The 13,163-nt window shown below is 38.1% G+C and overlaps 1 protein-coding gene across 1 annotated transcript in view; it reads right to left on the bottom strand.

Moving 5' to 3' along the window:
* Positions 1-319: 319 nt before the first annotated feature.
* Positions 320-13,163, bottom strand: part of PPIP5K2 (diphosphoinositol pentakisphosphate kinase 2) — an 85,026-nt gene continuing 72,182 nt past the window's right edge. Inside the window, exons 26-30 of the mRNA XM_089652596.1 lie at positions 7,290-7,409; positions 6,676-6,738; positions 5,530-5,676; positions 4,763-4,885; positions 320-3,738 (exon numbers count right to left, since the gene is read on the bottom strand). Coding sequence (XP_089508722.1) covers positions 3,623-3,738; positions 4,763-4,885; positions 5,530-5,676; positions 6,676-6,738; positions 7,290-7,409 — 569 coding nt within the window. The 3' untranslated portion in view covers positions 320-3,622. The remainder of the gene's footprint in view (positions 3,739-4,762; positions 4,886-5,529; positions 5,677-6,675; positions 6,739-7,289; positions 7,410-13,163) is intronic.

Here is a 13,163-nt window from a genome sequence, read left to right as displayed (position 1 = left end):
CAATAAGGAGGCATATTTTACACCCACTGATGCCAGGTCACTGCCTAATCCCACTGGCCACAGTCTGGCCCCCCTAAAGCCTAAAGGACCGTTAACTGTCCCTTTGTTTAGAAAGTTTGGAGACCCCTGATTTAGAATACTGTTTAGGTTTAATTTAAAGTCCTCTAGATTAATGTAAATGAACAGTTCCTCGATGCAGAGGTTCAGCATAATTGCAATATTTAACAATGCACCTTGCATGACTATTGCACACATATTTACAGTTTCTACAGTAAATAAAATCCTTTTGGCTCTTCAATACCACTCTGAAAATACCAAGTTTAGCAAAATAATTTATATTTTATTCAATATAAGTAAAATAAAACAATTGATGTCAAGTGCTAAACATACAGTAACAAAAAGGAAAAATATTTTTTATATAAGAAACAATAACAGAATTCCATTTACACAATCCTAGGCTAGAATAGATTATAGCCTATTCTGTGGTACATGAATGTGAACAATTCCCATAGTTCAATAAAAAAAGTAAGAGGACTATAGCAAGGTAACAGAAATAACATACTAAAACAATACTGCTAATGGATACAGATGTAAGTAACTGAAATATTTGGTTGTGAACTGGTAAACGGCTGATAAAAATGAACATTACAAAACACTGGGTCAAGCACAACCAATGTAACAGATGAATACCATAAAGAGAAAGTCATAAAACTAGTACAGACTAAAAATGAGATGTCTGCAGTCAGTAGATCTTCTCACTATGTGGTATTTTAGAATTTGAAGCAGCATAATTTTTATTGTTTATATATAAAAAAAAAGTGTAGTTTTAGTAAAGAGCATTCACTGCTCAGTTTCCAGCCTATGTTCACTTTATTTACCCCCCACCTCCACCCTAGGCCACACACGTATGCAAATCTCTATATGACAAATTATTGCCTACAACATCCAAATTTTCCAGGTTTTGTAGCAAGAGCTGGTTGCTATGGATAACAAAACTTGTCCTTTCAAACATCGTTGTTCAAGAAACCCTACAAAACGTATAGAAATATCAAACAAGAGCTGTTAAAATTAATGTGTTACAGCAATGTATGGTACCGCAGCATAGACGTGTTGGCACACTGCAGTGCCACCAGAACACATCTGTGCTTCAAAAAATTGTAGCATGCCCTAAACTCTTGTGCCTTGAGATACATTACACTTTTAATGGGCAAGACCAACGCAGCACGCCTCAACATAATCAAAAGGAGCACACTGCAGCCCATTGTGATCAGTCTGTGATGATGTCTGATCTGCATTGCCTTTATACACGAAAGATTGCTTGGATACAGTGACATAATCTCTCTTTTTCTGATTGGCTTGAAGTAGATTATATTGGCTGATGTCAGTCAGTAGCAAAAAATAATTCAAGCCAATTAAGAAAGGTGTGAAATCATCATTGCACCCAGGTCGACTTTCTGTGCATTGTGGAAGTGAGGTTGATTGTTACAATCTCATAAGACAGAAAACCCAAACAAGGGGACACCAGCCTCTATGTACAGGTACTGTTAGATAGCATAAGAACAGCATGCATCACTTTAAGCGGCAATGAACAAAAATTAAATATGATATGCCTTTTATAAAAGTTCTGTGTGCTGCTCATAAGCACCGAACATTTTAAAAGTTGTTAGGGTTGCCTTTAAAATGACATTAAACTATGTAAACAGTGTAAAAAAGAAAAAAATGAGTATGGTAGATTATCTATAACAATGTACCAATGGTGACCACAAATAACTCAACCTCCTGGCCCACTGCATTGTTTTCACCTGTAAGTGGTTCACTTCTGATGTCCAATTTGCTCATAACTGTTCATTGTTGGAAAACTCTGTGGGAGCGGACTCATCCTCTCTTTTTCCAAGATGCCAACGATGAACACAAAGCTTCATTCCCCTGTGGATTTGGGCACTACAAATAATGAGAAGAGGTTTCCCTAAATTCCAGAATGTGTAGTTAGCTGTGGTTAACTGTACTATACTACTGCTCAAAAAACCATCAAGGAAGTGTAATCCTTAGATAATTGTACAAGTGTGTGTGTATTTATATAAAAATACATTATGATTCTACTGGAATCATGCTGTTCTCTTATAAAGGAGGAAGCTACAAAGCTTTTACATGCAGGCTCAAAAAAAGCTTTTCAGTGATATTGAGATGCATGTGCACTATAAATAACACCTATCTTGATACTAAAAGGCTTCAAGCTAACCATTTCTGTGTCTCATTGTCTTGCAGCTCCCTCTGCCTGGATGTTGCAAGTTTCCTAGAAAGTGTATGAATCGGACACACTGTGTGGGCAGTTGAAGCTTCATGGCAATGGGATTCAATACACACTCATGCTGGTTAAATCATGCCTGCATGTCTATCCTCTGATATCAGAAACAGCAGACAACAGGATCAGAGGCATAAAGATCACCAACGTAACCTGCTAAATGCAAGACTGTGAAAGTCTTATGTGTCATATTAGTAATGCACTAACCATTCCAATATATAATTTTTTTTTTTTTAATCAGAAAAATAAAAAAGGAAATCGGCGATGGCCACAATAGTCAAGTTAAACATTGATTGATATATAGTAAAAGCAGATAGGTGAGAAGCAGTGATAAAGACAAACCGCACTCTCAGAAACAGAATGGAATGCCTTAGAGTAGACACTTCTGAGATCCACCACTCAAATGTAAGTGAGGGATCTTAGGCCACTGCACAAAAGCTACTTAATAAAAACACAGATTTTTATTTTTCTTTAAAGTGGATGAAAACCTCAGACATGAAATATGAACAAAGCATATTCCTCTATAGCGCTAAGTGGTATTTCTGTCTGCTGCTTCATTCTTCTATCAGCATGAATCACTTCTGGCAAGTTTTTGACACCAATAGAAAAAAGGTGACAGGAGAGGGACCTCCAGCACACAACTTATGATTGACGTCCTCAACTCTGTTCCTGTGTGCCGTGTGAACGGGGGTGTGTCCCTTTCCTCCAATCAGCTCTCCTCACTGGGCTTTACAGAGTGTGACTTCAGCTCTCCGCCCTCTGCTTTCTGGAAGCAGAGACAAGCTTTATAAATTCTGTACTTTGAATGGATGTAGAGAAGAAAAGAATGATAAACAGGTACAACTTAGGTTGAAAGATTTGTTTCATCTGTGTGTGTTATCTGAGGCCAGTCACTTCACTGGGTATATGTAAGGGTTTACAACCACTTTAAATATTTTTCTATATAAAGTTAACCATTATGAACAGTATATTCGTAGCACAGAACTATGCTTTATAAAAATGATAGGTTGTATTGATCAAGCATGTGGTCAGTTCTCAAAATGACAGCAGATTAGAGTTTAGCTTTCTTGATTCAGGTCAAACAAGCACTAACATTTTGAAATTTGTATTGCCACATATTAAAAGTTGATTCAGTTTAATATTAGCATTCTAGCTTGCTGGTTAAGCGTATTGTAAACACAAAATACTTTATGTACAATTCATCTGTCTTATCAGTATATACAAACTGAGACTACAGTAAAAAAATATCATTTAAATATGTTGCATATAGATACAAGGTTTAAGTAACCCCACTCTCCAGTTTTAAAGCAGTGCAAGTAATCAGGGATGCAGGTTCAGTGTTGCTTGCATACAGCCATCTGCTTTGACCTCAGTGGACTCTCTCTCCTCTTGGACAAGGTCAGTTCCAGATATGGTGTTGGATGCTCCACCGCCATCTAATATAAACAAGGAAACACAAATGATCATTTCTGCCAGTGATTGTATAACCTTCTCTAAGGGAGTCTCTCAACGCAGAGAGGTAAATAAACTACCCAGTCTCATCACAACCACCTTACAGAGCTGTGTCCTTGATGACACACACAACATTGAGTTTTGAAAAACAATGAATGATTGCTTATTGCTCATTCAATGTTGCCAGCATGACATTTGCAAGAAAAACTTAGTGTTACCAATGCTCACAAGTACTTCAAGCTTCCAATGTACAACCTGGAAGGGTTAAATTAGTTGTCAGGTTTTCATAGTTTCATGACAAAAAGGCAGCACTTCAATGATTCCCCAATAATTTTAGGAGGTCATAGATGCAAAAAAAGAAAAACCCCAGAGTTTCAGCATACAAAGCAGTGCTGAATTTATGTGACCATTCTCTGTATGCTGAAGTTCTATTTTTGGTATCTATCACCTCATTAAATTGAGGTTCCATTGAGTCAGGCTATCTTTTGTTACAAAGTTTTCATGGTATAGCAGTTGGTCAAGCACCCTCCTGCAGGCATTAGGCCCCTTTCACACAGGCAGATCAGCTGAGCAGGCGGATGACAGGTCCATCTCCGCTCTGCTTGTGCAGAGCAGACACAGACAAAGCCAGCTTTCCTCTATCTGCAGTTGGATGTAAACAGACTGCCTGTCTGTTTACATCCGACTGTCATCCAATCAATGGATGGGGTACAGATCCCCCATCCATCTGTTTTTAGCAGATCCAGGTGTGTGTAAAGTGACACAATGGGGGGGGGGGGGGGGGGTTTGCTAAAGCTGGTTCACTCAGAATCTGGTGTAGCTGTGCATGGTAACCAATCCGCTTCTAACCTCATCTTACTGAATTAAGATTTGGCAATAAAACCTGGAAGCTGATTGGTTTCTATGCAGAAGTGAAACTTGTTTTGCACTCTCTAGGTTTATTAAATAATCCCCACTGTATTCTTAAAAAATAGTTCCCAATCAGAAATTCTATCTAAGAAAACTTACATGGAGTGGAAGTGCTTGAACTGGAAAGGTCCATGCTCGGAAACAGTGGTGTTGGTAGTATTTTCGTTGGCGTATATGTATTCAAGGACACCTTTCTGCTACCAACATGAAAACCAGGTGTACCTGAAAGAAGAGGAAAAACAATCCATATTTTTAGCTTTGTACAGAATTAAGATAATGTTTTAAAAAATATTCATATACATGTAAAAAGGTAATCCATCTCTGTTCATTATCCAAACGGTTAATAATCATTATTAATATGCTTTAAATGCTTGACAGAGTATCAGTATATAGTATTTTTTCCAGATCTCATCCCATTTATGGTGAGTAAAGACAAAAGATATTTTCCAAAGGATGAGCACCTTTAATTTTCAATGCACAAATTCACAATCTTTTTTTTTTTTTTTAATTTTGGGTGGAATACAGCAGATTTTAATCAGTACTACTCTCTGTGGCCCCATGGATAATCTATGTAATCAGTAAGTGACAGAAAATCTTGCAAGAATGATTCAGCATTGTCACCTGCCCTCTTGTGGATTCTCTACATGATTTATCTAAAAAAAAAAAAACAAAATCACTTCTGCAGCAAACACTGGACACCAAGTAAGACTGGAGGTGGGGAGAAGGTCAAGCATGCAGCAGGAAACTGCTACGATGATTTCTAATGTCACATGATTGCAAAAGCTATCCTTGACTACAAAATATGACACAGGTGACATCCAAAAACAGAAATATGAATAAAAAGGTATAATAAAAAGACAGCCTACAGGGAGAAGCAGTGGGGGTATCCAGAAGACAGTCACTTGAAGGAGCTGCGATGGCAGCAAGAAATTCATCCACCTGCTTTAAAGACAAGGAGTTGTGGAGAGTCTCTAAAGGACATATGGAAGGCACCATGGAGTATAGTTCAAACCCTGAAAGATATACACATACAAACATATGTATTGTTAACTGAGACAGGTATATTATGATTGTTATAATTGCTATGTTACCAAGATTATCAACATACAAAATCTTAAACTATACAAGGCAATGCACTAAGAATTTTTTGCATTTTTTTTAAAGCAGAAAAACGGTCTTGGCCATCATCGCTATATACTTATATACTTACCTTCGCATCTGTTATTGCTAGGTTTGCACCTGCAATATTGCTTTTCCATGTTAAAAAAAAAAAAGGGAGGGGGGGGGGGGGATTCCATTACAGCCAGAATGAAAATAGAAGCAAAGCAGACTAACATTTTTGGACGCTAATAAAAAAACAAAAAAAAAAACAAAACAAAAAAAAAACAAAAAAGAAAAAAACTCTGAACTACAAAAAATTAAGCAATGAGTTCAAAATGTGCATCTTGTGGTTTTTGTAGTACTGTGAGGTTTTTTTAAAGCCTTTCGGAACAAATGCCCAAAAACTCACATATAAATTGAAATATTCTTGCATATTGCAATAAATTGTTTTTAAAAACCAGTCCCAACAGAACTTGAGTTACCATTCTGAAATATAGTTTAATGACAGTATAAAAAAGTACACTAAAAATGCCAGGTGCAAAATATTCTGAAGATTTTTCCAGGTTCATATAAATTATATTTAAATACATGTGCAGAGTCCTACACAATAATTTTTTTTAGAATAAACGTTATGGTGTAATATTAATATTCTATGAGTGCCCAGCTGTAATTCTTTAAAATTGTGTATTGACCATGATGTCTAACTGGTAAAAATTAATTTGTAAATAAACTTTCCCAAGATATAAGCATATGACAAAAATTCTTCTTTGGGGAAAAAAAAGTGAAATGTGAACGCCAATGGAGTTATGAATAATCAAAGTTTGGAAGTGAACTTGCGTTCCATGTCTGAAAAACCAAAAAGAGAAAAAAAATGGAGCACGGGGGTATCATTTAAAACAAACAAAACATACCATTGGTTGGGTGTCGAGCAAATGAGATAGAAAATCTTTTAACAGCAGAGCTGCGTGTGGAGTCTAAGAAAGAGAAAAAGAGGTACCTAAAAATTCATAACAGCTACCAAACGGGGAGAGGAAAAAAAAAAAAAAGAAAAGGAGGAGATAAAGAAACTCCCCGTGTGTGAGCCTGTTAAATTCAGCAGCATGCAGTGCACTCCACAGCAAAGAAATGTACTTGGATTAACTAGCACACTTCCCATTAGAAATATTAAGGAGAGATTCCAAGAGGAAAGCTGGCTACTCTGGTTCTAGGGTTACATTCATGTAATTAAAAATAAATTAATTCAATCAAAAATTGCAATTAAAATGGCCAAAACCAGAAATATAATAGACACCTATAATAATCAGAGAAAAAAAAAAAAAAGTTGTCTTCTTTGGTTTTTCACAAATTTATTACATCAATATTATCACTGTGAAAAATAATTATGGCCCAGGTTAAATGATTAAAACTCAAAAATAAATATGTTGTGGGAAAAAGAAATGAAAACACACCAAATATCTGTGTGTACTCCTCTGATGAGAGGTGTGGTTTTCACACAAAACGTGTGCGAGACTTAATGCGCACATACCATCTATGCAGCCAGAAGTAGTCAGCTTTTTACGATGAGCACGAGCATAATCCAGAAGGTTAGGTGCACTTGAAGAGGCCCCGAGCACTGTAGTACTAAACAGACCCGCGCAGTGAGACCCTAGTGGAAGTTAGAGAAAATACAGCAACCTAGTGTTCCTCCATTTTAGAAAAGTGATGCATGCAACATGCAGAACAATCTGGCCATCACTATGAAAGGCAAAAGACGAAACTGTATTATAGAAATAAGCTGTGTAGAATTCTACAAGATCCTGTGCCATCTTCTGCTCATCAATAAAATGGTTCCCTCTTTTTAACACAGGTTCAAATTAAAAAAAACAGCAGTAAAACTTTAAATATAAAGGAAAGCTATTATCTGCATTATAAATGGAAATTTATGATGATTTATTTGGTGAATATTTGGCCACTGACTAAAACTGAGAAAACCTTTCCCAGAAATGCAGAATCCACACTTTTTAAAACCTGGATGCCTTTCCAAAGCATTTTTTGCTTTACTTTCTTCAATGAACCTTTGGTGGCATGGCTAGCAGGAGAGTTAAGTTTTATTAATTTTGTGTCCCACAGACAGTGCTTTTTTAAAAATCTAATCAAGCACAGAATCACTATAAAAGAATATACATACACTTTATAAAATTACATAGAGGCATTTTAAAGAGTAACCTGGCAAACAAAAGCTTCTATTCACTGCTATAGGAATAACCAGGCCATAGAAAAGATCTTCTAATAACCTGACCCAAATATTGTACAGCCTCTAAATATGCAAGAACTGGTATCAGCCCATCTTCACACCAATAGCAGGACAATGTTTAGAGGCTGAAATTCTCCAACCAGCTTATTCAAGGTCCAATAGGTGGTGGTTGCATAGTTTGTTTTTCCCCAACACACATACAACCAGTTGCAAATACTTGTTCAATGCAGCACCCATGCACAGCAAAGGAGTCTGTGGGTTATGGTTGATAAACCATAGCAGTTCGGGTATCTTTGCACACTAGAATACATCACTCATCACATTTACAGTTAGTGCACAAGAATTTTCTTGCAGAACCAAAAAAATGAAGAGTATGGAGTCTGTAAGTAATTATAAATCATGGCTTCCACTGTACATCAGCTAGAAGACATAATGAGCTGTTATATGGATTAAACATGGATACAACACTATATGTACAAACTTTCTTTTAAAAACTATGGCTGTTTTGTAAAGCACATGTACACCCTGTGCATGCACATGTATTCCTATGATAAAACCATACTCCAAGTGACTGCGTGAGGAGACCATGAGATACACTTTCCCCTAGGAATAAATGGAGCAGTGGAGCACATGCACCATACAGAGCAGCCATTTGCAGGAGAAACAATATATACAGTATGTCTCCAAGCAGACTGACCATTCAAGCACTCGGGCACTGCCTGAGGGCCCGGGGTCAGTAGGGGGCCCCATGAGATGCCCCTGGTACCTTTCATTGATAGGCTTTTTTGGGTGTGGGCGAGGACACGGGCCCCATGATCCAATATTGCCCGGGGGCCCCATGAGTTGTCAGTCCACCCCATTACTCCAAATTTAATAGAAGTACAAAACTCCATAAGCAGGCCAAAGATAATGCAATTTTCTTTCCTTCCACCACCACAGGTGGAAGGGAAGATAATTGTTTGATCCCCCCATCAATCAGCCAGACCATAGATGGATCCAATCTCCGCCAGGCCTTGCTGAACTGGCCAAGATTCAAGGTATCCCTATATTTCTTTCACATTCACACTGCAATGCAGCCCGGAGCTGTGCTGCAATGGGATGCAATAAAATACAGACATGCTGCATTTTATCACAGCATACAGGATGGGATTGCATGTCATTGTACAGCAGCACACTGCTGTACAGTGACATGAACGAAGTGTCACTTTGTACACTTCAAATAAAGTTGACTAAAAAAAAAAAATACAACGCATCAAGCTGTCCCCTATCACTGGCTCACTGCAGATAGAATGGACAGCTGTTGCAAACTAAACTGCTGATGCAGCTGTCGGGACAGTGTGAATAGGCCCTTAATCAAAACAGTTTCTATTCAACATGGCTGAAAGACTGCACTGGGATGCAGTCCTTGCTTCTAGGGCACAGGTATCAAACTGGTGGCCCTCCAGCTGTTAGGGAACTACAAATCCCATGAGGAATTGTAAGGCTGACAGTTATAAGCATGACTCCCAAAGGCAGAGGCATGATGGGACTTGTAGTTCTGAAACAGCTGGAGGGATGTAAGTTTGACACCACTGAAAGGGCTTGTTCACACATGTGGTTCCCTCTGAACAGTGATTCATGGTCAGATTGCTTTTTAAAGGGCATTTGACAGGCAGTGAGGAGGGGATATGTTGCCTCCTCACAGCCTAATTTAACCCTGTAAATGCCACACCAGTGCGCCACATTTGCATGAGGTTGCAGCACAGCCCAATACACTTGCTTTGGTCACATTTGGTGACTGTAAAGCCCACTGAATATGACATACTGTTTAATTTTAGCCACGGCTGTGGCATGTGTATGGCCATGAGCAGCTGGATAATAATGTTCAGACGGTCAGTAAAATCCCATTTCAACTGCTTGGTTTCATGGCCCCCTGGCTTCAAGTGTGATTAAGGCCTAACCACAGTTGCAACAATTACAACTGAAAATGTACATTCACTGAAATACACTAGATCTTCTCTTCAAACATTTCACATCAATACATTTGAGGAATGAAGGTTGTCTGTGAATATAAAAGCAGCCAGCAGGTGGTAACAGAGCAACACAAAACAGTGAGCATTTCTGCTGGCATGTTAAGCTGCAGATCTAACACTAAAGCTAGATCTAAAATTCTGCTCAAAGCTACAAAACCAGTTTTTCCTCCAAGAAAACAATAGCCCCAATGTTACTAAATAGGAATTAAGCCTTGTGTGCTCATAGAATTAATATATTGAATAATGTAAAATTTCATGTGGTACTCTGATGATTTCCTTTAACCACTTCCAGTCCGGACACTTTACCCCCTTCCTGTCCAGGCCAATTTTCAGCTTTCAGTGCTATCACACTTTGAATGACAATTGCGCGGTCATGCAACACTGTACCCATATGAATTTTTTAGCATTTTTTTTGAGACAGATAAAGCTTTATTTTGGTGGTATTTATTCACCACTGGGATTTTTATTTTTTTTTGCTATGTAAATTAAAACGTCCAAAAATTTTGAAAAAAGTGTTTTTCTTATAAAATTGCAAATAAATAGTATTTCAACATAAATCTTGGCCAAAATATATTCCGTTATATTTTTAGTAAAAAAAAAATAACCCAAATTAGTTTATAACCAAAAATTATCATTTTTAAACATTTTTCTTATTTTTTTTATTTATTTATTTTTTTTTTTACATACTGTCACCCTAGCAGTACAGTGTCACCATGACACTGTACTACTTGTGGGGGGTGATGAAGATTTGTTTTTTTTTAACGCTGATTGCTTTTACACCCATAAAGGATGTAAAAGCAATCATTTTTCCTTCTCTCTAGCTACATTCTTGCAGCCATTGAGAACTACTGAGTGAGCTGTGATTGGTCACAGCTTGTCACATGGTACAAGGCTGTTGTGAATAGCCTTGTACCATGTGACCTCTGTGATCATTCACAGATTTCACACGTAGTAAGCAATGATGTCACCAGTGACATCTTGCTTACTACTCTGCATGTGATCACTGATTGGCCAATCAATGATCACATGATCGGGACCTTGTACAGAGGTCCCATCCGACGATCGGTGTTCCACTGTGTCCGGAGGACACAGCGGGCACCGGATCGCGGTGCTGCGCGCTCCCAGGGAGCGCACACAAGCAGCGTGGCTTATAAATGGCCACCCAACCCTGCACTGCCACCATCCGGCCGTTTAAATACAACGGCCGGATGGGAAGTGGTTAACATGTTTGGTGTAAAGTTTGCCCCTTAGAACAGTAAAGCAATCCATAAAACTGCGGCTACTACAGAAGAAACCAATAGCACTTATTGAGAAATATCCATTTTATCCAGCACTGTGAAGCACAGCTAGTATAAATGCATACAAGAACAGGTGCAGAAGGCACAGCTACTCTACTGTGCAGCAGGGAGGATGGAATACTGCTAGATTCCTTACCTCGGAGTAGAGAGCTCCCACAGTGACTTCTGATTTTACACTTTGCAGACTGAAAATACTTCCTTGTTTCTTTTTTCTGTGAATGAGGGTCTGCAGGGAAATATATTCAAGTATGACCCGACAAAATGGGAAGGCTCATGAATATGGGAATTGAAAGAAGATGCATTAGGGGCATGACATGTCAGAAATAATCATAGGTGGTAGGGTAGGAACAACTGGAGTTAAAGAAATTTTAACAGCAAAACAATACATAAATTAAAATATAACTGAAGGCAATTTTTTTTTTTTTTTAAGAGTGGAGAGGGATTCGAACACTGTGAAAATTTGGAATTATCTGTCACTTTCAATGCTGAGTGGTCACCAGAACAGGAATAGAAGGGAAATCTTCCAATGGGGACAGTAGTTTTTGTGCCTGCCAGGGATTTACTTCACTTTGGAAGAATTTCCTCTCACTTCCTGTTGTGGCTAGTGGACAGGAAGTGAAGAGAAGTCTCCCTAGTGGGACACAGATGTCAATGCCAAAACTGACAGGGGTTATATCCAAAATGAAAAAAAAAAGTTTTGCCTTCAGTTCTATTCTAAGGTCACTAAAAAGGGACACGTGGGAAAATTTACACCAGCCAGTCAATGTACGACAGCTCATTAACTTTAATAAAAATGGTAACGAGGCAGTCAGCCTCCATAACTCACATGGCTCTGATACAGAGAAAAGGGAACTTCAGGGGGGTTGGGGGTGTTACATCATTCTTGCTTAGGTGAGAATGCTGTGCTGCACGGCTCTTATTGAGGTTTACCGCAAACACAAACACCTCAAAAGAAATGACAGCCTATTAAAACCCTTACTTTTATGTGTTCCTGGAGAACATCAATAGGAGTCCCTTATGTTCTATTTAATGTAATACATGGGACGATACCCCAGGTTTTCATTTTGATGATTTTGTCTTGGTTCCCCCAACTTTTCAAATGTGCAATTTGCAAAAGGGTCAAAACTTTTAAAAAACAAGGATTTTTATCAAATTGTGGGAGAGGGAAAGGGGAGGAGCCAGGAGAAAAAAAAAGTTGTAATATTAGGTGAAGGTCTACTTTAACTATGCAATAATGTGTATAATGTATGGTTTCTCGGCCAGTGGTCTGTAGGGTTATGTCCTCTGGTTAAAGCTGAATGTCAGGAATTCAGCCACTTTGATAAATGTGCAGGCATAATAAGAGCATGCCACATCCTAGACTTGGTTCTTTAATTTACATCTGACACTTTTATGGAGCTTCAGAATGATAGCGATCGCTATAGTTCTGGAGTTCCAATGTTAGACCTCAGCTATTTCAGCAGCTGATGTGCCCAACCCTCCCCTCCCCTCTGTTGCCCATTCACAGAAGCCTTTGTATTTTGTGCATCCTCCAGGAGCACCATAAAACTGACAGATATAAATTAAAGAGATAAGTTCAGGTGGGTGGCATGCACATTGTCGAACTTAACTCATAGTGTGCCTGTACATTTTTAAAGTGACTGAATTCCTGGAGTTCAGCTTTAAATAAAACTCCAAACATAAATGTTTGAATAAATGTTTTTATATTTAAAAACATATATACTTAAAGTATATTGATGAACAGTAAAGGATGCTACTGAAACATCTGATGCTATATTATACCTAAGGTGAGAAATACTTGTATAAGGTATAGGTTCAGGAAGAGCAACTGAATATGTATAGATCCAAGATATAGA

Source organism: Staurois parvus, unplaced genomic scaffold, assembly GCF_062004578.1.
Source record: "Staurois parvus isolate SC_StPar_1 unplaced genomic scaffold, SC_StPar_1.0 ptg000687l, whole genome shotgun sequence".
NCBI classification, from domain to species: domain Eukaryota; kingdom Metazoa; phylum Chordata; class Amphibia; order Anura; family Ranidae; genus Staurois; species Staurois parvus.
This window is presented reverse-complemented; position numbering and strand designations above follow the sequence as displayed.